The sequence below is a fragment of the Scyliorhinus canicula genome, chromosome 8 (assembly GCF_902713615.1).
Source record: "Scyliorhinus canicula chromosome 8, sScyCan1.1, whole genome shotgun sequence".
Classification (NCBI taxonomy): Eukaryota; Metazoa; Chordata; class Chondrichthyes; order Carcharhiniformes; family Scyliorhinidae; genus Scyliorhinus; species Scyliorhinus canicula.
The window spans coordinates 43,628,089-43,650,206 of NC_052153.1; the positions used below are offsets into that span (position 1 = coordinate 43,628,089).

At 45.1% G+C, this 22,118-nt stretch overlaps 1 protein-coding gene across 3 annotated transcripts in view; it reads left to right on the forward strand.

Moving 5' to 3' along the window:
• The window catches only part of adamts3 (ADAM metallopeptidase with thrombospondin type 1 motif, 3), a 274,671-nt gene that overhangs the window by 61,375 nt on the left and 191,178 nt on the right, over window positions 1–22,118 (forward strand). The window contains exon 1 of one of the 3 annotated variants that reach the window (XM_038804458.1): window positions 12,151–12,294. The exons of the other annotated variants lie outside the window; for them this stretch is intronic. Coding sequence (XP_038660386.1) covers window positions 12,282–12,294 — 13 coding nt within the window. The 5' untranslated portion in view covers window positions 12,151–12,281. Of the gene's footprint in view, window positions 1–12,150; window positions 12,295–22,118 lie in introns of those variants that run through there. 3 annotated transcript variants of the gene reach the window in all.

Here is a 22,118-nt window from a genome sequence, read left to right on the forward strand (position 1 = left end):
GGTGAGGAGCAATATCCAGCATTGTGGGTGCTTATGGAAGGCAGAGAGGCCATGGAGGCCTTGATTCAGAGGACTTTCCTTTTGGATTCCACAGCCAGCAGTCAAATTGATGGCAAGGAGACCATCACCTTACTGCTTTGTAGTGATGAAGTCTTCGGGTCACCTCCCTACTCATGTCCCTCACTCGAAAATACATTTTAAGCCTAAAATACATTTAAGTGACTGGAAACAAGTCTCATGCACTTGTCAGTGATATCGGGTAATAACCCCTAAACACAAATTTCAGTTTAAACAATGACAATACTTTATTGCACTAAAAGCATGGTCCTAACAAAATACTCTAATTACATAAACTAAAACTATACTTGTGTGTGTGTTGATCTGGTGCAGGTGCACTCCTTTGCCGTGTCTCAACTTCAGGCTGTCTTTTGGAGAGTTGGCCCATGTCTCTCTTGAGTTCTCCTGCATTGAATGGTCATAAGCCTGAGTCCTCCACACCTGGCCTCCTCCCTAACAATTGTGTGAAACATACTAAGGTCATTTCACATGATCTCACAATTTAATAGTGAAGAGATATTCATACACCATTACAGATGTGTCAATGAAAAGTTATTCACCCATGAGAGTCTTGCTGGAAGTCTTCCCGGGAGTCTCCTACTGTGATCAAGTTCTGAGTAAAGTAGCTGCTTTGGGAGCCTGGTGCCTGCATAAGAATGACCTAGCGGTGGCAGAGTGGTTAGCAGTACTGCCTTACGGCGCCAGGGACCCTGGTTTGATTCCGACCTTCGGTCACTGTGTGGAGTTTCCTCATTCTCTCTGTGTCTGCGTGGGTTTCTTCTGGCAGCTCCGGATTCCTCCCACAGTCTAAAGATGTGCAGGTTAGGTGGTTCGGCCATGATAAATTGTCCCCGAGTGTTCAAAGGTTATGTGGAGTTGAAAAATGAAAATGAATGAAATGAAAATCGCTTATTGTCAGAAGTAGGCTTCAAATGAAGTTACTGTGAAAAGCCCCTAGTCGCCACATTCCGGCGCCTGTTCGGGGAGGCTGTTACGGGAATCGAACCATGCTGCTGGCCTGCTTGGTCTGCTTTCAAAGCCAGCGATTTAGCCCAGTGTACTAAACAGCCCCTGTTCATACACCAGGTTACGGGGATAGGGCAGTTTCGTGGGTCTAGGTAAGGTGCTCATTCGGAGTGTCAGTGCAGACTCAATGGGCTGAATGGCCTCCTTGTGCGCTGTAGAAATTATGTGATTCCCCAAAGAGCTGGTTTGAAATGATTAGCCCCTTGAAGCTGGAAAACTTGGCTTGGAAAAGGATGCTGTTGTTGGACTGCCGTTCTTGTCACTGTATTTGGAGGATTTTGTGCAGACACCTTTGGTGCTTTGGGTTGCCTGCTGTAGGTTGGCCAAGTCGATCGGGAAATGTCAAGTTCAGCTCATGAACATTTGAATTACCTGTCACTTTGAGCATTTTTTGGCTTGCATGAATATACGCTTTGGAGAATTGCACAAAGCCATTTGCATTTATATTGCACCTTTATGACCTCGGGATTTACCAAACACCTTAAAAGTACTTTTGAAGCATATTCGCAGTTGTAATGTAGGAAAAGTGCCACAACCAAGTTCCACAAACAGTGAAATAACCAGATAAACTTTTTTAGGTGTTGGTTGAGGGGTTGATAAGGACACGGAGCAACTCTCCTCTTTGTACAGTGTTGTGGGATTCTTTTAAAAATAAATTTAGAGTACCCAATTCATTTATTTTCAATTAAGGGGCAATTTAGCATGGCCAATCCACCTACCCTGCGCATCTTTGGGTTGTGGGGGCGAAACCGACGCAAACACTGGGAGAATGTGCAAACTCCACACGGACAGTGACCCAGAGCTGGGATCGAACCTAGGACCTCGGCGCCATGAGGCAGCAGTGCTAACCACTGTGCTGCTGTGCTGTCCTGTGTTGTGGGATTACATTAACCAAATAGGGTAAATTGGCCTCAAATTAATATCCCATGTGAAACATGGCACCTACGATAGTACAGCAAGATTTCTGCATCGATTATATGCTTAAGTTTCTGTGTGGGGTTTAAATTAATTAACTCTGATGGTATGGCTACCACTGAGGCATTGCTGATACCTAATTAGTAAAAGCACTTGTTCCAAACCTTTTCTGTGAACAAAAAAAATGGAATGGGCAAGAGATCACAAAGTGTGACAGTTTATTCACAGTCCGTTGTAACTGTTGACGATCGAGTGTGGTAAAAATGGAATTGTTTTATCAACAGAAACGGGGCCCTCTGTCACAATTTCAATTCACTCTCACAGTTCTGGATATTCAGCTGGTGGGGTAACTTAAAGAGTTGCTGCTTTGGCATGCAAAAGCTGCAGAATGAACGAGAAAGATGCACTGTTCTACTTTGTCTTTCGCTGAGTGGAGATAATATTGAAAGCAGGATAGTGTGTACACTGGTAGACCACCCAAGGTACTGTGGCCGACTGCCTTAATTGCATCTGTTTTCTAAACTTCTCAAATTGCAGACAGTTTGTGATTTTTTTTATCCCTCCGTTCAGATTCCCAGGAATGGTATGACATGTATCCTGGAATTTCTGCAGGGTGGCATATGTTACAAATCTGTCCATGATACATTGGTGGGAGTAGAAAGACATCTTCCTATGTGACCCACTTTGTGAAATGTCTGTGACTGGAAGGAATTGTTCCCCTTTACCCCAGTTTTCTATTTTGTGCAGGAACCTTTGCAAAATGAAAAGTTATGCAGTTCAGAATTTCTACACACAAGTATTTTGCTTGTTGGCGTGATTCCACTAAACAATTACAACCAGCCAGAAATACGGGGGCAAAGTTGCAGACGGAAGAATACTTTTTACTGAATATGCGGATTTACTTTTCGAGAAAGAGCACTGCTCATCTTTTATTAAAAAAAATTTCCTTGAGTCATCTGGACTCGAAACGTTAGCTCTTTTCTTTCCCTACAGATGCTGCCAGACCTGCTGAGATTTTCCAGCATTTTCTCTTTGGTTTCAGATTCCAGCATCCGCAGTAATTTGGTTTTGTCCAGAGGACTCGAGGACCAGTCCTTCATGTTAAAAGTAGAAAAAACAGGAAACACTCAGTCAGCTAGAATCTGTGGAGAGAAACAAATTCTAATGAAAGGTTGCTGACCTGAAATGTTAATTCTTTTCTCTTCATTGATGATGAAGACCTGCTAAGTGTTTCCAGGATTTTAAGTTTTTTTATTTTGGCTTTCCAGCTTCTGCAGTATTTTATTTTTGTTCATGACAAAAATTTGATTGCCGGGGAAAGGAGGTGGTCATTTTCAAATGGGTTTTGATATTGGAAGGCAGAGGGAAGACTACGGAAGCTCAACAGGTTCCTTGTGTGGCCAATGTACCAACACTCCTCTTCGCTTCTAAGGAATCCTCACTGAAATTGTAAAAACAATTATTTTCTTGGCCTCTTCTAGTTAGTCTGCTGTCTTCAATCAGGTAATGTGCAGACCTCAAGATTTTCCAGTTACAATCTTATTGAAGTGCTGATAACATCTTTGGGCCCTGATTTTTGAACATTAAGCAAGCATCCCACTGCCAGGCACTGGTTGTCGTCCCGAACAATTTTCTTGCCAAATTACAATGGAAGTTGTCAGAAATTCAGTCTAAACTCTCCCAACTGCCATTTATCCAGCTGTCTGTCCCGTTTGCGCCAATGGCTGGATTAATTGGGACTATAGTTTCCAGATCCATTGCCAAGACATTAGCAATAGAATAGAATAGAACAGTACAGCACAGAACAGGCCCTTCGGCCCTCGATGTTGTGCCGAGCAACTATCACCCGACTCAAACCCACGTATCCACCCTATACCCGTAACCCAACAACCCCCCCTTAACCTTACTTATTAGGACACTACGGGCAATTTAGCATGGCCAATCCACCTAACCCACACATCTTTAACGTGGTGATTTTAGCCAAGAAACTACGTTGATGAACATTTAAAATACTCAGGATTGCTTACATAGGGAAAATCTAACCAAATCCCAGGAACTACGAGTTTTTACTCCGGCTTCTAGATAAACAGCTAAGCCTCCCATTGAAAACTGGCTCAAAATTTTTTTTGTTGTGTTGATTAAGAAATAAATACTGATCCACGACATCGGGCTTCAAATAGTGCTGTGGGATCTTTTACATTAACCTGACTGGATAGCTTAATACCTCCGACAAAGATGGCCTTTACAACAGTATAGTATTCCCTCAGACACTGACTGCACTGAACTGTTGGCCTCGATTATGCACTCAAGTCTCTGGAGTATGACTTGATGTTATAACCCTCTGACTCATGGGCAACAGTGCTATGCCTGAGCCGCAGATGAGGTTTCATTCGCTGATTTTAAAGTGTCCTAATTGTTCGGGTATAGTCATGAACACTTTAGATCTTCATTCAAAATAATCAAATGTCTGCTTCAACTCCCAGCGTTGCAGTGGGCAGTAGCAAATGGTTCAGATTGATATTTCAGCATCTTACTACCAATTAATGCTTCTGATAGTCACAGTATTACCAACAGATCTAACAGTGACTATACTTTCAGGGTAATGCCTGAGATCTGACTACAGTGAGAGGGTAGGACTAGACTAACAGCTGGAGTAAAGCAGCCTTGGAAAACATAGCCCAGGCTTTCTGGGAAACAACTCGGGTCAGAAGCAGAGAACTTTTGTGATTGTGCAACTCAAAACAAGAGACGGAGGCTTGTCAGTGAAAACTGTCAAGGGACACTGACTTGTCTGTAACGCAAACAAAAGCAAAATGTCCCCAAGGCTCTCAGCAGGATTAGACATAAATTGATACTGAGCCAAAGAAGGAGACATGTGTACATGTGAAATAAAGTTTGGCCAGATTAATATGTTTTCAGGAGCATTTTACAGGACTGTAAAGATGTGGAGAGATGGCAAGATTTTTGAAAGGAGTTCTAGGGTTTAGCTCAAGCTGAAGGCACAGGCACTGAGTGAAGGACGTTAAATTAATATCCTAATTGATCTTTCCTGGCACAACACATATATTGAATCTTTTGTATTTCCCACTTGTCATTGCTTTCTCTGTTACTGTGTGGGGCACTCTGACATGGAGTGGTGATTACCTCCATGAGGGCAATAGGACCCTGGCACAGAGGGGATGAAGACGTGAGTCACGTTTATCCCCCCACCCTCGAGCTGTAAGGGTATGAGCAGTGTGGAAGGACATTGTCAATGGTCTATCTGGGCTATCCAGGCTATCAGGGATGTTATCATGGTGGCTAGGTGTATAAGATGGAAGGCTAGTTTGATCCGCTACCCATGAGAGCTGGTGAATGAAGGATAAAGGATCAGACTGAGTACAATTTGGAGTCTTGACTGCCATAGGGGGAAGCCAAGCTACTTCTCGAATAACACCCCTGACCCTTCCTTGATGGCCCAGTTATGCCAATAAAGTGAGCATTGTAATGCATGATTGAGCCATTGATTGACACCCACTTTTGAATCCTTTGAGCCCCCAAGCATTTAACTCCCATGGCTTACCCTCACATCTCCATAAGAGAGGTGACACAGGTTTAGCTCCCAATACAGGGGGCAAAGGTAACTGAGCTCAGCAGGCAGCCGTACCAGCCTCCCTGGACAGGCGCCGGAATGTGGCGACTAGGGGCTTTTCACAGTAACTTCATTGAAGCCTACTCGTGACGATAAGCGATTTTCATTTCATTTTCATTTCAAACTAGAGTGTTGTGGCAACGTTTCAACCCTTCCCAAAATCAGCCCCCAGGTCAGATCATTGAATGCAAGAGCCCTCAGTCCTCACCCTTGGGGGGCTTCTGCAGCCACTCAGGCTATACAAGGGAGATGCCAATCTGTCTTGTGGAGTTGGGAGAGGCTTATGTGGGGACATGGCTATTGTGTTAGAAAAGAGATACTACTGGGCACAGGTGTACCAGAGGAGAACAGCGGGCGGGATTCTCCATTGCCCAAAGCTGATATCGTGATCGGCAATTGGGCGGAAAATCCCTTCCGATGCCCAAATCGTGGCACTGACAGTTTAAAGCCGGTTTTCGAGTCTCCGCCCCCCTCCAGAATGGCGTCATCGCGTCGCGTGGTGCACGCCATTGAAACGGCATTGGCGCATCATCGGAAGTCCCTTCTCGATGCTCCGCCCCTGATTGGCTGAGTTCCCGACCGCGTGGTTGACGTATGGTCTGAGAGGTCAGGAACCCAGCGTGGTGGCTGCAGACTGTGTCCGCTGGCTGGGGGGGGCTTCCGCAAGGGCTGGAGGGGTCTGGTGGGGGGTGGCCTTTAGGGCCGTATTTGGCAGCTGAGGTCCCCGCACGGCCAGCGCCACGTTGTACGGCACGACCGCTGCAGGTTGGTGGTGTGCGCATGAACGGCCAAGGACCCGTGCATTCTCCGGCCGTTTTTGCCGCGGGAGCTGGGAGTTTCACCCGGCGCCGCTGCTCGCTCCTCAGCGGTCCTGGAACCGGTGAGGGTTTGGCGGGATTTTGGTGTAGTAAAATGCCCGCTAATCGTCTGTTTCAGCCACCACTCAGCCGCATGCAGCCCAACATACCTCCAGATGATGGAGATATAGTGCCGGAGATGACTGCCTTGAGGGATGGTGGACCACCTGTGCCAGGTGATGTAGGTATTGTTGCCACATGGGCTGGGAGGTCACCCATTGCCTGTGGCCCTGAAGGTCACAGGTGCGATGAACATTTATGCCAGTGGCTAATTTCGGGGCTGCATGGGGGACTTCGGTGGCATCTCCCAGGGTGCAGTACATAAGGTGACCAGTGCTTTATTTGCGAGGGCTCACAACTACATCAACTTTGATAGGGACCAGGTGAGCCAGGTTGCTTCATCCGGTGTGGGTCGTATGCATTGTGCAGATGGACAGATTCTCACAAGCTTTCAGTCGATGGCTTCCTCACGTTGAAAGAATACCTCCACAGATGAAAGCACTGATATAAAAGTACAGCCGGTGTGGGGCTGCCCAGAAAGGAGAGAGGACCCAGTGAGGTGTACAGGGCCTCTGGTAGATAATGTTATTTGCTGAATAAAAAGACTTAGAAACTTGTCAGGCTCTCGTTGCTTTACTAAATATACTTGAACTGCTGTTAACATTGGTGATTAATCTCTACTTGTGCTTAAACTCACCCAGAGGCACGCTGTGACTATAATCTCTTAACCTTCCTCACTCTCCCGCTATGATGCGGTGCCTCCCCAGGATTTACAGCTGAGGATAAGGCGGCCTGCTGACTGCCACGTCCTGTTGCCTGAGGTGACCTTGGCAGACGTCCCTAGGGGGCCGGGACCTTGAGGGTCTCGAGTTGTAGTGCTACCTTCCTCAGTTTGTGGGGCTGCAAGTGTGTTTGTCACAAAGGGCGAGTCAGATGGGCTGGAAACCCCCAGGGTTCCCTGGGGAGAAGGCCCAGGACTGTGTACCAGAAGATTCTCTTCCCTGTGGGTTGGTGCGGGGCCCTGGGCTCCTCCATGGGGTGGAGGGGCAGCTGGACTGAGATCGAGAAGCCTTGCCTGTTGTAACTTTCAACCAACGGTACAAAATAAATAGATTGCACGTGCACATGGGTCCAATGCAACACTAACAGAGGTTTCTTAAATAGGTCTTCTCTTTGCAAAGGTTGGTACTAGACTAAGGGTGACAGCCCGTGAAGTAGCCAATTAATGTCACACATTTTATGTGCCTTGGTTCTTAAAGAGACATTGCATAACAGCACAATAACCCATATATTAACACCACCTGACACTTGTGGATTCCCATAAGTGCTTTCATCAAGCAGTTCATGCCCTCAGCCATGGAGTGCATGACCTGAACCATGGATGTGGACATTCCCTGCCATGGAAGGCACATGCTGCACCTAGGTCTCCACTGCGCATTATCTTTGTTACTCCAGCAGTGCTGGGATGAACATACCCCGGGGCATGTCATCAGCCTTGGGCTCAGGAGAGTCTTGAGCTCTGGCATCCCTCCGAGTGCCGGATCACTGGGATATTCCAGCCTCCACCTGCTATATATCATCAGCTGTGAGGTGTTCACCAGTGAGACCCCCAAAAGCCTACCTACTACTTATTCCCACCGAGGTACAAGTATCTGGATTGGTGGAGGGGGCGGGTGACAACTGTGACGTACGTCTCTTTGATGTTCGTCTCCGACCTGTTGCCCTCAGAGCTGTTCGGGTTCATCATCTCCAGAGGATAAGAGGATGGTCCACGCTGGTTGACTGATTGACCTGTAAGGGAAGTGAGATGGCAATAGTGCACAATAGTGGCATAAGGATGGTGCCATGGCTGGATGTGTTGAGGGTTCTCACCTTTGTGTGTTGCCACGCTATCACACAGGTGCGGTCAGCTCAATGGCTCTTTCCTCAAATGGAGTGAGTCTTCAATCCAGGCGCCACACGGGTCAGCTGGGCCTGCTCATACCGATTGTGCTCCCGTTTGTCTTTGCAATGAGACAGGTAGGGAGAGTCTTGGCAGGACTCCTGGCAGGTTAGATGATAATGATGTCTGGGATGCAAGGGAAGAGAGTGGGGGCAGGGATGTGAATAGGAAGGATCCACTGCGGGGGAGGGGGGTGTTAGCAGGGCGAGTGTTGGACCCCATGAAATAGCTGAGAGTGAGACCATCATGGATGTGTGATGGGTATGTTGAGGGATGCGGGTGGACACATGAGGCTGACTTACCCTGGCTGCATGAAGAAGGTCATTCATCTTCTTCCTGCAGTGGATGCCCGTCTTCTTATGCAGTGAACTGGCACTCACTATTGCTTCCACCGCTTGGGTGACACAGTAGCACAGTGGTTAATACTGTTGCTTCACAGCGTCAGGGTTCCAGGTTCGGATTCCCGGCTTGGGTCACTGTGCGGAGTTTGCGCGTTCTCCCTGTGTCTGCGTGAATTTCCTCCGGGTGCTCCAGTTTCCTCCCACAAGTCCCAAAAGGCATGCTGTTGGGTAAATTGGACATTCTGAATTCTCCCTCGGTGTACCTGAACAGGCGCTGGAATGTGGGGGATTTTCACAGCAACTTCATTGCAGTGTTAATGTAAGCCTACTTATGACAAGACAATAAAGATTATTATTATTATGTGGGGTTGGTAAACTTGTTGGTAGGCTGTCTGCCCGTCCGATAACGGATGTCATATCCCTGCTCCACCCAATCCAGCATCGTGGTGAGGGCTGCCTCTGAGAAACATAGGGCTGTCTTCCTGGCTGACATTCCCCCAATTGGATTTGGAAAAAGTGCTGGGGAAGCCTTTAAAAGGAGCCCTTCCCCTATCCCCCAATGATTGCTGAGATCGGGTGACCCTGGCGCAAGGGAATCGGAGGCAGGCCTCCACGAACGCGGTGTGAAACGTGGGGAAAATAGTTTTTGGTGGCTGAGGACACGCGTTGTTCTCGCCAACAACGGCAACGGATTCTCCTGTTTCTGTGCTGAAACCGGCACTTTGAAAACAGATCAGACAATTATGGCCTACATTTCAAAATGTACTTCAGGGAGTCATAACAGTGCAGAAGGAGGCATTTCAGCCCATCGATTATGTATCAACCCTCCGAAAGACCCACATTACCAAGGCACAATCCCCCGTTCTATTCCTGTAACCCTACCCAACCTTTGAATGTTAAGGGAAGTTTAGCGTGGCCAATCCATCTAACCTGCACATTTTTGGACTGGGAGGAAACCAGAGCACCCGGAGGAAACCCACACACACACTGAGAGACTGTGCAAACTCCACACAGACAGTCACCTGAGGTCGGAATGCAAACCACTGTGCGCCATGCTGCCAAATTTGATTACAAAGCACTTTGAGACATCCAGTGGCAATCTAATTCTTGAACTCCTATTTTTATTTCCTTCTCATCCTCCTCTTTAGCTCTGTTTTTTTTCTTCATTCTTTTCAGGTCAGAGGTGAGAGGTGATGGGTGATGTGACAGGCATTTGGAGCAGAGTCTGAGCTCACTGTGGCTTCCTTCCCATTCGCATACTTCTATACCCATTTTATCCCCTTCGAATCATCTCCCAACACTGCTCATCCTCTTCTTCTCAGCTATCCATTCAGTTTTGTATCGTCCATTATCCTTTACACTCATGCTATTATTGTCATTACCATTAGTTGACACTACACCTCTCCCACTCCCCTCAATATACAGTACCATCAAGGATGGACAGCAGAAAGCTCGGTGATAGGTGAAGTAAAGAAGACTTTGTGTGAGTTACGATACGGGCAACAAAAGTTTGGATGAGCTTGTGTTTCTGGAGGGTAGAAGATAAGAGGTCAGCCAGGAATGCATTGGGATAATTTAACATGGAGGTAACAATAGTATGGATGAGGGAAAAGTCACTGAACCTACCTATCATAATCAATATAAAAACTGGCTGACCTCGAGCACTTTGTCAGAATAACGGATAGGTCACTCATCAGTTTTGTTTATAATAATATGAATGTCACAGCATCTTTACGGTGCAAAAGAAGGCCAATTGTGTCTGCACCGGCTCTCCAAACGAGCATTATGGCTTAGTCCCATTCCCCTGCCTTTTCCCCATGCTCCCTCCACGCTGTTTGTATTCAAGTGAGAATCTAATGCCCTCTTGAATGCCTCGATTGATCCTGCCTTCACCACATTTCCAGACAATGCATTTCAGACCCGAACCACTCATATTTGAACCAACTAGTATGCTTTTAAAAAATAAAATAAAATGAGGACTGCATGCCAATGCCAAATGAGGCTGGGGTTATGCTGCTTATGGACATTCAGTGCTTAACTCTGATCTCTGATTAGAACTAGTGCCTGATTGCAATTTGTGAATTGATCTCGGGACTCAAATTATTCTTTTTTCATGTGATGTGGCGTTGCTGGCAATGCCAGCATTTGGTGTCCATCCCTAATTGCCCTTTGAGGGCAGTTAAGACTCAACCACCTAGCTGTGGGTTTGGAGTTACATGTTAGCCAAACCAGGTAAGAACGGCAGATTTCCTTCCTTAAAGGACATTAATGAATCAGACAATTGATGGTAGTTTCATGGTCACTAATGCTGCTGCTTTAATTCTGAATTTTGTTTAATTAATTAATTGATTTTATTAATTGAATTAAATTTCACCAGCTGGTCTAGTGGGATTTCAATCCATTTCCCCAGAACATTGACGTGGCTTTCTGGATTACTAGTCCAGTGACATTACCTGCACGCCATCACCTCCCCCACGGTATATCAGCATATGTCGTTCGTAGCATATTCGGTAATTTATTTTCTATTTGTGTGTGGTGACCAGAACTGCAGCTGCTTGTGAACAGAAGGAAGTTGCCTACAATGCTCACATCATTATGTGCATGCCTTTTAGAGGTCCTATGGGAAGCCTGGGCTTTCTGAAACTTGGCAAAACACAGGATTGTTCCTTGTTACACCTTAACTTTTAACAAGTAAAAGCTTCCGTAATTAATTGAATTTGGTTCCGATTTCCATGGCAACAGTTTATCCTGGCCAACGAGCAACACTGCATTGTTGAATATCAATGTTTGTTCCCAGTTTGTCATCAATCAGTCATAGATTACCTCCCTTGACGACAATGATGCTGTTGTGGCATTTCTTGTGAAAAGCCTCAACCAATTCAAGATTGCAACAATAAAAATCTTGACGGGCTGAGCAGAAATGATTTGGATTGTATAGCAAACATTTGTCTCCGTTTTTTAGGACAAAAATTTTAGTTTTGTTTTTAGGTTTTGTAAATTGCTACATTTTGACAGGAAAATTCAGCGATATTTCAATTCCTCTTGTGTGAAGCACGAGTCCACGCATGATAGAAATCTGTATGAAGTTGTTTAGCGTCTCTTCACACACTGACAAGAGGGAATAAATATGATTATGAACACATTTACCTTGTCTGTCATACTTGTTGCATCCTAACTGTGGCAAAAATCAGAAATTATATTTGGAAGTCCAGGAATATCTGTGGGTTGGTATTTACAGGTCCACTAATCTGCATTAGTTTAGTTATTCCACAGGCAAACTTGAACTAATAACTGAAGCATCACTAATCCATTCCCATAATGCTGAGACTACAGTATCCTAAAAATAGCAGTCCTAAGTTACAGCGCCTTTCTCCAGCCTACGTTTCCTGCTGCCTGTCATTTTTTTTGTCTTGTGTAAGCAGTATTGAAATGTTAGATGTTTGAAGATCAACTAGAGTGACAAATACGTGTTTACCTTGCATCCCAGCTGGTGTTGGATAGAGTATGTGAGCATGCATCTTCCAAGTGAGGTTATATTCAGAGCGATTTTGGAGGTTTTAGAAATGTTAAACTGATGACGATTTCATTTGAAGTGCCTTAACAAAGTATCGCTTGCTACCATTTGTGCACACATGTAAAGGATGGAAAGAGCTGTGTTGTGAGGGCTCAGCATACAGTCAGAATCATGGTTTAAACTTGGTGACAGTAAATGCTTTGTGCAATGTAAGCTTTGCTCATCCCCTTGGTATGATGAAATACTGCCTAGACATAGCTTAACTGATTTCTTGAGGTTATTAACCTTTATTTCTCATCTGTTCCCATATCCTTTGACTGCCTTGCACAATAATTGGTGTGTCTTCCAGCCTTGTTCTTAAGAGTTATCCAAACAGTATATTCTCAGAGAAATAATAACGACATTGTGAAATGTCAGACAATGAAATCATCTTGGCTGGTTCCAGTTTCTTGGACTTGAAATTCCACATGGCCACTTGCCCTGTTGAGCTGGAACTTCCTCCATCAATGTACTCCAGCAGTGATCACGCCGTACCTTGCTCAGCCAGAGTCTTGGCTCCGACCTAACACAGGAGCACTGTGAAGACGGTGGAGGATAGTAGGAGGGGGGATGGGAGTTGGGGGGACATTTTAAGCTGCTTCTTTCAAAAATCCCAAAATATTCGATGATTTCACCGTGGTCTGAAGAACAACAGGGTAACTCGCGTTGTGAAAGGTATAATCTTTTCCTTAACATATTCCTTCTGGCTCTCCTTTCTGAGCCCATATTGTATAAGTGGCTAACATTCTCCCAAATTATTATTTTTAGAAACTTCTCCACCACCAACGTTAAACTTAACTGCCTTGTAATTGCCAATAATAATAATATTTTTTGTGATAAGTATGAAGTTACTGTGAAAAGCCTCTAGTCGCCACATTCCGGCATCTGTTCGGGTAAGCTGGTACGGGAATTGAAACCCACGCTGCTGGCTTTGTTCTGCCTCACAAGCCAGCTATCTAGCCCACTGAGCTAAACCAGCTGGGGACAATGTGGAACATCTGCGAGGTGGAGAGTTTCATGTATAGAGAGGATGTCACACCGCAGGCTAGGTGTCCACAGGCTGGAAGAGAATGGGTGACCGCCAGGCCGAGATAGAGGACTAGGCAGGCAGTGCAGGAATCTCTTGTGGCCATTCGCCTGCAAAACAGACATACTGCCTTGGATACTGTTGGGCGGAATGGTCTCTCGGGGGAAAGCAGCAACAGTCAAATTTTTTGTGCCATAGTTGGCTCGGCTGCGCAGGGGTGGAGTATTGGTATGGCAACGCAATATTTATAGGGATTCAATTGCAAGGGAAGGAGATTGGCATTTCTAGTACCGTAAACAAGACTCCAAGTGGTATGTTGCCTCCCTGGTGCGAGGGTCAAGGATGTCTCAGAGTGGCTAAAGGACATTATAGAGGAGGATGGTGAACAGCTAGTGGTCATGGTACACATTGGTACAGAAAACTTGGTTGAAAAAGGGATGAGGTCCTAAAAGGAGAATATAGAGAGTTAGGAAGTAATTAGAAAAATAGGACCTCAAAGGTAATTATCTGAGGATTACTACCAGTGCCATATGCTTGTCAGAGCAGAAATAGCAGGATAAATCAGATGAATATGTAGTTGAGGAGATGGTGCGAGGGGGAGGATTTCAGATTCCCGGGACATTGGGACCAGTTGTGGGGGAGGTGGGACCAGTACAAATTGGATGGGTTACACCTGGGCAGGACCAGGACTGATGTCTGGGGAGTATTTGCTAGAGTGGTTGGTGAGTGATTCAATTAAAAAGACAGGGGTGTCCGGGGTTGGTTTGGGGTGGGTGGGGGTGGGGGGGGTGCAGCGGGGGGGGGGGGGGGGGGGGGGGGGGGGGGGGGGCAGCGGTGGAGGGGGGGGGGGGGCAGCGGTGGAAACACAGGCAAGAACAGGAGACAGAAAGGGGAATAACAAAATTGATGGAGAAATGAAGCGCCAGAATCAAACAAGGCCACTGTGAAAAATAACAGGAACAGGGGAGGCAATGTTAAAAAGACAAGCCTTGCGGCTTCATGCGCGGAGCAGTCACAATAAAGTGGATGAATTAATCAGGCAAACTGATGTAAACGGGTGTGAAATAGTCGCAATTACGGAGACATAGCTTCAGGGCAATCAGGGATAGGATTTGAACATCCAGGAGTATTTCATACTTAGGAAGGTCAGACAAAAAGGGAATGGCGCTGGGGTTGCATTGCTGGTGAAAGAGGAAATTCACGCAATAATGAGGAAGGATATTAGCTTTGACGATGTGGATAGAGCTGAGAAACACCAAGGAGCAAAAAACATTAGTGGTGGCTGTCTCAAGACCCCCAAACTGTAGTGAATTTGGGAATGGCATTAATCAGGAAATTGGAGATACATGCGATAAGGAACATCTGGATTGGGCAAATCAAATTAATAACAATACCGTAAAGGAGGAATTCCTGGAGTGTATACGGAATGGTTTTCTGACCAATACATTGAGGAACCAACTAGAGAACACACCATCCCGAGACATGGTGTTGTGTAATGAGAAAGGAATAATTGGCAATCTAATTGTGCGCGACCCCTTGTGGCTGAGTGACCATAACGTGGTCGGAGTTCATTCTGAGATGAGGGTCCTGAATCTAACAAAGGAAACTGTGATGGTATGAGGTGCAAATGGCTTTGATGGATTAGAAAACATTACTTAAAGGAATAATGGGAAATAGGCAATGCCAAACATTCAAAGAGCGCATGGGTGAACTGAAACTATTGTTCATTCCTGTCTGGTGGAAAAGTAAAATGGGAATGGTGGTTTAGAGAAATGTATTAATCCAAGGTAGAGGCATTCACATTGGCCACAAGAAAACTGCAGACCTGAGGATTGCAGACCAGTTTAGAATTCAGCAAAGTAGGACCAGGATTGAGAGTCCCGAAGGTTGCATTGCCTACATGGTGTCAAGCTTCAGGACATCACATCTGGGCTGCAGAGGAACTTCGAGTGGGAGGGAAAATATCCAGTTTTCATCACCCACATAGGTGAAAACAATATACGTAGAACAAGGGTAGTGCTTCTGCTGGGGCTAATTTAATAAGCAGAACCAAAAAGATGATCTCCAGTTACTACATAAATGCTTCACAGCTCCAGGGTCCCAGGTTCGATTCCCGGCTGGGTCACTGTCTGTGTGGAGTCTGCACGTCCTCCCCGTGTGTGCGTGGGTTTCCTCCGGGTGCTCCGGTTTCCTCCCACAGTCCAAAGATGTGCGGGTTAGGTGGATTGGCCATGCTAAATTGCCCGTAGTGTCCTAAAATGTAAGGTTAAGGGGGGGGTTGTTGGGTTACGGGTATAGGGTGGATACGTGGGTTTGAGTAGGGTGATCATTGCTCGGCACAACATCGAGGGCCGAAGGGCCTGTTCTGTGCTGTACTGTTCTATGTTCTATGACCTACCTGAACCACAAGCTAATTGGCATCGGGTCAATAAGATTAAAGAGGTAAAAGTGTGGCTCAAAGATTGGTGTAGCATAAATGGGTTTGAATTCATATACCAATACTTGGGAAGGAGGGAGCTGTTCCGAAGGGACGATCTTCACTTGAATCATGCTGGGACCAAAGTCCTGGTGAATCGCATAACTAGAGCTGAGATAGATGTTTTAAACTGAATAGTGAGGGGGAAGGTTCAGTTGCATGGAAAATGAGAAAATCAAAGTTAAAGGAGAAGATAGCAAAGTATCTTAGTGACTAGGCTGATTGTTACCAGAAAATAAAAGGAAGGGACAGAACGTGTGAATGTCATATTGCGCCAAGGAATCTTGAGAGTAGGGAAATTTGTTAATAGAACAAACTTAAAAGGCTTTGAATCTGAATGCATGAAGCATTCCGAATAGAATCAATGCGTTAACAGCGCAAATAGAGACAAAGGGTGGATTCGGTGGTGATTAATGAGACATGGTTACATGGAGACCAGGTCTGGGAATTGAATATCCAAGGGTACTCCGTATTTAAGAAGGATAGACAGAAAGGACAAAGGAGGTGGTGTAGCTTTACCAGTAAAGAAAGGGATCAGTACTGTAGTGAGAAATGATTTAGGCACTGGCGATCAAGGCATAGAATCAATCTGGGTAGAAATACGAAATAGCAAAGAAAAAAAGTCCCTGGTGGGAATAATCTATGGGTCCCTAAACATATGGTTCTGCAGTGGGAAACAGTATAAACCAGGAAATATTGGAGACTTGTAGGAAAGGTAGGGCAATAGTGGGTGGTTTTAATATGCATATAGTTTGGGTTAATCAAATTGGCAAGGGTAGCCTCAAGGGAGAGTTCATTGAATGTATTAGAGATCATTTCTTGGAACAATATGTTGTGTAACCACGGTAGCACAGTGTGTTAGCACAGTTGCTTCACAGCTCCAGGGTCCCAGGTTCGATTCCCGGCTTGGGTCACTGTCTGTGCGGAGTCTGCACGTTCTCTCCGTGTCTGCGTGGATTTCCTCCGGGTGCTCCGGTTTCCTCCTACAGTCCAAAGATATGCAGGTTAGGTGGATTGGCCATGCTAATTTGCCCTTAGTGTCCAAAATGCTTAGGTGGGGTTGCTGGGTTATGGAGATAGGATGGAGGTGTGGGCCCAGGTAGGGTGCTCTTTCCAAGGGCCGGTGCAGACTCGATGGGCCAAAATGCCTCCTTCTACACTGTAAATTCTATGAATTTATGAAGGAGCAGGCTATTCTGGGTTTGGTATTGTGTAATGAAGAAGGTTTCATTTTTGACCTTTATAGTTAAGGATCCTCCAGGGAAGAGTGATCAAAGTAAGATAGAATTTTAAATTCAGTTTGAGGGTGAGAAGCTGGAGTCCCACATTAGGGTTCTGGCGTTAAAGAAAGGTAGTTTCACAGGCGTGAGGATAGTTAAGGATCCTCCAGGGAAGAGTGATCAAAGTAAGATAGAATTTTAAATTCAGTTTGAGGGTGAGAAGCTGGAGTCCCACATTAGGGTTCTGGCGTTAAAGAAAGGTAGTTTCACAGGCGTGAGGACAGATTTGGCCCAAGTGGACTGGGTAGGAAGACTAAAAGGCAGGACAATTGATGAGCAGTGGCTCATATATTCCAGAGAGGAAGAAAGATTGTAAGAGGAGGAGAACATCCATGGCTAAGCAAGGAAGATAAAGTCCTTGGCAAGTAGGATTAAGGTGAATCCCAAAGTTTTTTTTATTCATATGTAAAAAGCAAGAGGGTGGCCAGGGAAAGGATTGGACCACTTAAGGACAGTGGGGGGAATCTATGTGTTGAGCCAGAGGAAATGGGCAAGATACTAAATTAGTACTTTGCATCAGTGTTCACCAAAGAAAGGGACTTTGTGGAAGAATATTCTTGGGTAGGGTGTGTGGACAGTCTGGACCACATTAACATCAAAAAGGAGGAGGTATTGGGTCTTTGAGAAGATATTAAGGTAGATAAGTCTCCTGGGCCGGATGGGATTTACCCCAGAGTACTGAGGGAAGCAAGGGAAGAAATTGCTGGGGCCCTGACTGACATTTTTGTATCCTCTTTGGCTACAGGTGAGATCCCAGCAGACTGGAGAATAGCTAATGTGGTATTACTGTTTATGAAAGGTAGCAGGGATAATCCTGGAAACTATAGGCCAGTAAGTCTGACGTCGGTAGCAGGTAAATTATTGGAGAGAATTCTCAGGGACAGGATTTATACCCATTTGGAAACAAATGGACTCCTAAGCGATTGACAGCTTGGCTTTGTGAAGGGGAGGTTGTGCATCACTAATTTGATCGGGTTTTTTGAGGAGGTGATGAAAGCTGATTAATGAGGGAAGGGCGGTGGATGTTGTTTACATGGACTTCGGTGAAGCCTTTGACAAGGTGCCTCATGGCAGACTAGTACAAAAGGTGAAGTCACATGGGATCAGAGGTGAGGTGGTAAGGTGGGTATAGAATTGGCTCGGTCACAGAAGACGAAGGGTAGCAGTAAAAGAGTTATTTTGAATGGAAGGTTGTGACTTGTGGTGTTCCACAGGGATCTGTGCTTGGACCTTTTGTTGTTTGTAGTATACATAAACGATTCGGAGGAAAATGTAGCAGGTCTGATTAGTAAGTTCGCGGGATGATACCAAGGTTGGTGGAATAGCAGATGGTGTTTTTTTTAATAAAGAGAACCCAATTATTTTCTTTTTCCAATTAAGGGGTAATTTAGCGTGGCGAATCCACCTAACCTGCACATCTTTTGGGTTGCGGGGGTGAAACCCACGCAGACATGGGGAGAATGTGCAAACTCCACATGGACAGTGACCCAGGGCCGGGATTCGAACCCGGGTCCTCAGCGCCGCAGTCCCAGTGCTGTCCACTGCGCCACATGTCGCCCTGAGTGGCAGATAGTGTTGAGGATTGTCAGAAGATATAGCAAGACATAGATTGGCGACTTAGGCCGAGAAATGGCAAAATAAGGGCAGCAAGGTAGCACACGTGGCTCGCACTGTGGCGTCACAGCGTCAGGGTCCCAGGTTCGATTCCTCGCTGCATCACTATCTGTGTGGAGTCTGCACATTCTCCTTGTTTCTGCGTGGGTTTCCTCCGGGTGCTCCGGTTTCCTCCCACAGTCCAAAGATGTGCAGGTTAGGTGGATTGGCCATGCTAAATTGCCCTTAGTGTCCAAAAAGGTTAGGAGGGGTTATTGGGTTATGGAGATAGGGTGGAAGTGAGGGCTTAAGTGTGTCGGTGCAGACTCGATGGGCCGAATGGCCTCTTTCTGCACTGTATGGTCTATGTTCTATGTTCTAAATGGAGTTTAATCCGGACAAATGTAAAGTAATGCATTTTGGAAGGTCTAACATAGAGGAGAAATATATCGTAAATGGCAAAACTGAGGAATATAGAAATTCGGAGAGATCTAGGGTGCAGGCCCACAGATCTTTGAAGGTGGCAACTCAAGTGGACAAGGTAATCAAGAAAGCATTCGGAATGCTTGCCTTCATTGGACGGGGCATTGAGTATAAAAACTGGCAAGTCATGCTACAATTGTATAGAACCTTGGTAAGGCTGCACTTGGAATATTGCGCACAGGTCTGGTTGCCACACTTACCAGAAGGATGTGGAGGCTTTGGAGAGGGTGCAGAGGAGGTTTACCAGGATATTGCCCGGGTGTTAGCTCGGTGCAGCATGTTCAATAAAAGCCAGGAGACACTGCTCCTGAGTACTACACGGTTCGCAATGCCTCGCGATATTCAACACAATCTCGTGAGACTTTGCTATCCAAATCCTGCCCATTGTGGGCAGTGTCATGTGAGAGTACCTTTAAGAAATGGGTGTTTACTACTGCAGTGATGTCAGAGTGGGTGGAGCTAGCCTGTCTGTCAGCTTTTTTACTTTTGTTTTTGGCTGTTTGCTGCAGGGTGTGTTTTAGTTTTGTTTTCAGAGCTCTATCACTGCAGTCACAGCCAGAAGGTGTATGAATCGTCTCTCTCTCTCTCTCCTCTCTCTCTCTCTCTCTCTCTCTCTCTCTCTCTCTCTCTCTCTCTCTCTCTCTCTCTCTCTCTCTCTCTCTCTCTCTCTCTCTCTCTCTCTCTCTCTCTCTCTCTCTCTCTCTCTCTACCTAGGGCTAGTGAAATGTTTGCATCATGACTGGAGGAGGTATCTGGAACGTATGAGGTGGTGAAAAAATCCATCTTGGGTGCATATGAACTAGTGCCTGAAACCTACAGACAAACGTTTAGAAATTTAAGGAAAGAATTTGGTCAAACATACATGGAGTTTGAAAGGCTCAAACAGATTAATTTTAATAGGTGGATAAGAGCTTTGAAAATAGACCAAACATATGAAGCTGTCAGAGAAATTATACTTTTGGAGGAGTTTAAAATTCAATTCCTGATGTAGTGAGAACTCGTGTGGAAGAGCAGAGGGTTAAAGCTGCAAGATTAGCAGCAGAAATGGCAGATGATTATGAATTAGTTCATAAATCAAAGCTTGGTTTCCGACATCAGTTTTAGCCTGTGAGGGATAGAAACTGGGGACATGAGAAAGTGGGAAGGTAAAGGTGATCTGACGGGAGATAATATGGAGAGTGTACCTCAGATTAAAAAAGAAATCCAGGAGAGTGGAAGAGACATGAAAAGTTTCGAATGTTTTCACTGTCATAAACTAGGCCATGACCAGTCACAGTGTTGGTGATTGAAGAAAAGCACTGGGAAGGCTGATGTGGTAAAACAGGATAAGACAGTGAGGTTTGTTAAAGTGGTAAAGGAAAGCCCAAGTGAAGCGAAGGAGGTGCAAAAGATTGTACAGAGGTGATTGATCAGCAGGTGCCAGATCTCTTTAAAGAATTTACTTGTGTGGGTAAAGTTTAATCATGTATATCAGGAGGAGCTAGTAAAGAAGTCACAATTTTAAGAGATAAGGGAGCTAGTCAGTCTTTAATGGTAATAGATGAGGAGTTATGTAGTTTGGGAAGAATGTTGCCAGAAAAGGTGGTAATATGTGGAATTCAGGGTGAGAGGAGTAGTGTTCCATTATATAAGATAAGGTTGGAAAGTCCAGTGAAGAGTGATGAAGTGGTAGTAGGAGTAATAGAGAAACTATCTTGTCCAGGAATACAGTTTATCTTTGGTATAGCTGGATCACAAATGGGAGTGATGCCCACTGTGGTTGATAAGCCAGTGGAAAATCAGACAACTGAAGTGTTGAAGGACGAATATCCTGGGATTGTTCCGTATTGTGTAGTAACAAGGTCGCAAAGTCACAGGTTAACACACGAGGAGAAATCAAAGAGTGACGATGAAGTTGAAGTGCAATTATCAGAAACTATTTTTGATCAGATGGTTGAAAAAGAACAAGAACAGGTGGAGGATGAGGCATATATTTTTAGTTCAGGAAAATTGGCGGAGTTACAACAGAAAGATGTAGAAATAAACCGGATGTATCAGAAAGCATACATGGAAGAGGAACCTACATGTATACCAGAGAGTTATTACCATAAAAGTGATGTCTTGATGAGGAAATGGAGACCTGTACATATGCAGGCGGATGAAAAGTGGGCAGAAGTTCATCAAGTAGTGTTGCCGGTAGGGTATAGAAAGGAGGTGTTGCGAGTTGCACATGAGGTACCAGTGGTAGGTTATTTGGGAATAAGGAAAACTCAAGCTAAAATACAAAAACATTTGTATTGGCCTGGACTACATAACGATGTAGTTAAATTTTGTCAATCACGTCACACATGTCAAGTGATATGGAAACCTCAAGCAGTGATAAAACCAGCGCCTTTAATACCCATTCCAGCATTTGAGGAACCTTTTACAAGGGTCCTAATTGATTGCGTAGGACCACTTCCTAAAACAAAAAGTGTGAATCAATACATTTTGACTATAATGGATGTGTCTACTAGGTTTCCAGAGGCCATTCCAGTACGTAATATTACAGCTAAAAATATTGTGGAGGAGTTACTTAAATTCTTCACTCGATGAGGACTACCCACAGAAATACAATCGGATCAAGGATCAAATTTCACCACAAGGTTATTCAAAGTAGTTATGGATAGCTTAGGAATAAAACAATATAAATTAACTGCGCACCATCCAGAATCGCAGGGAGCGTTAGAAAGGTGGCATCAGACATTAAAGACGATGTTGAGAGCTTATTGTCAAGATTATCCAGAAGATTGGGATAAAGGAATTCCATTCGTACTGTTTGCAATTAGGGATGCACCTAATGAGTCAACCAAATTCAGTCCTTTTGAACTATTTTTTGGTCATGAGGTAAGAGGACCACTTAAATTGATTAAGGAAAAATTGGTGAGTGAGAAATCAGAAATTACATTATTGGATTAC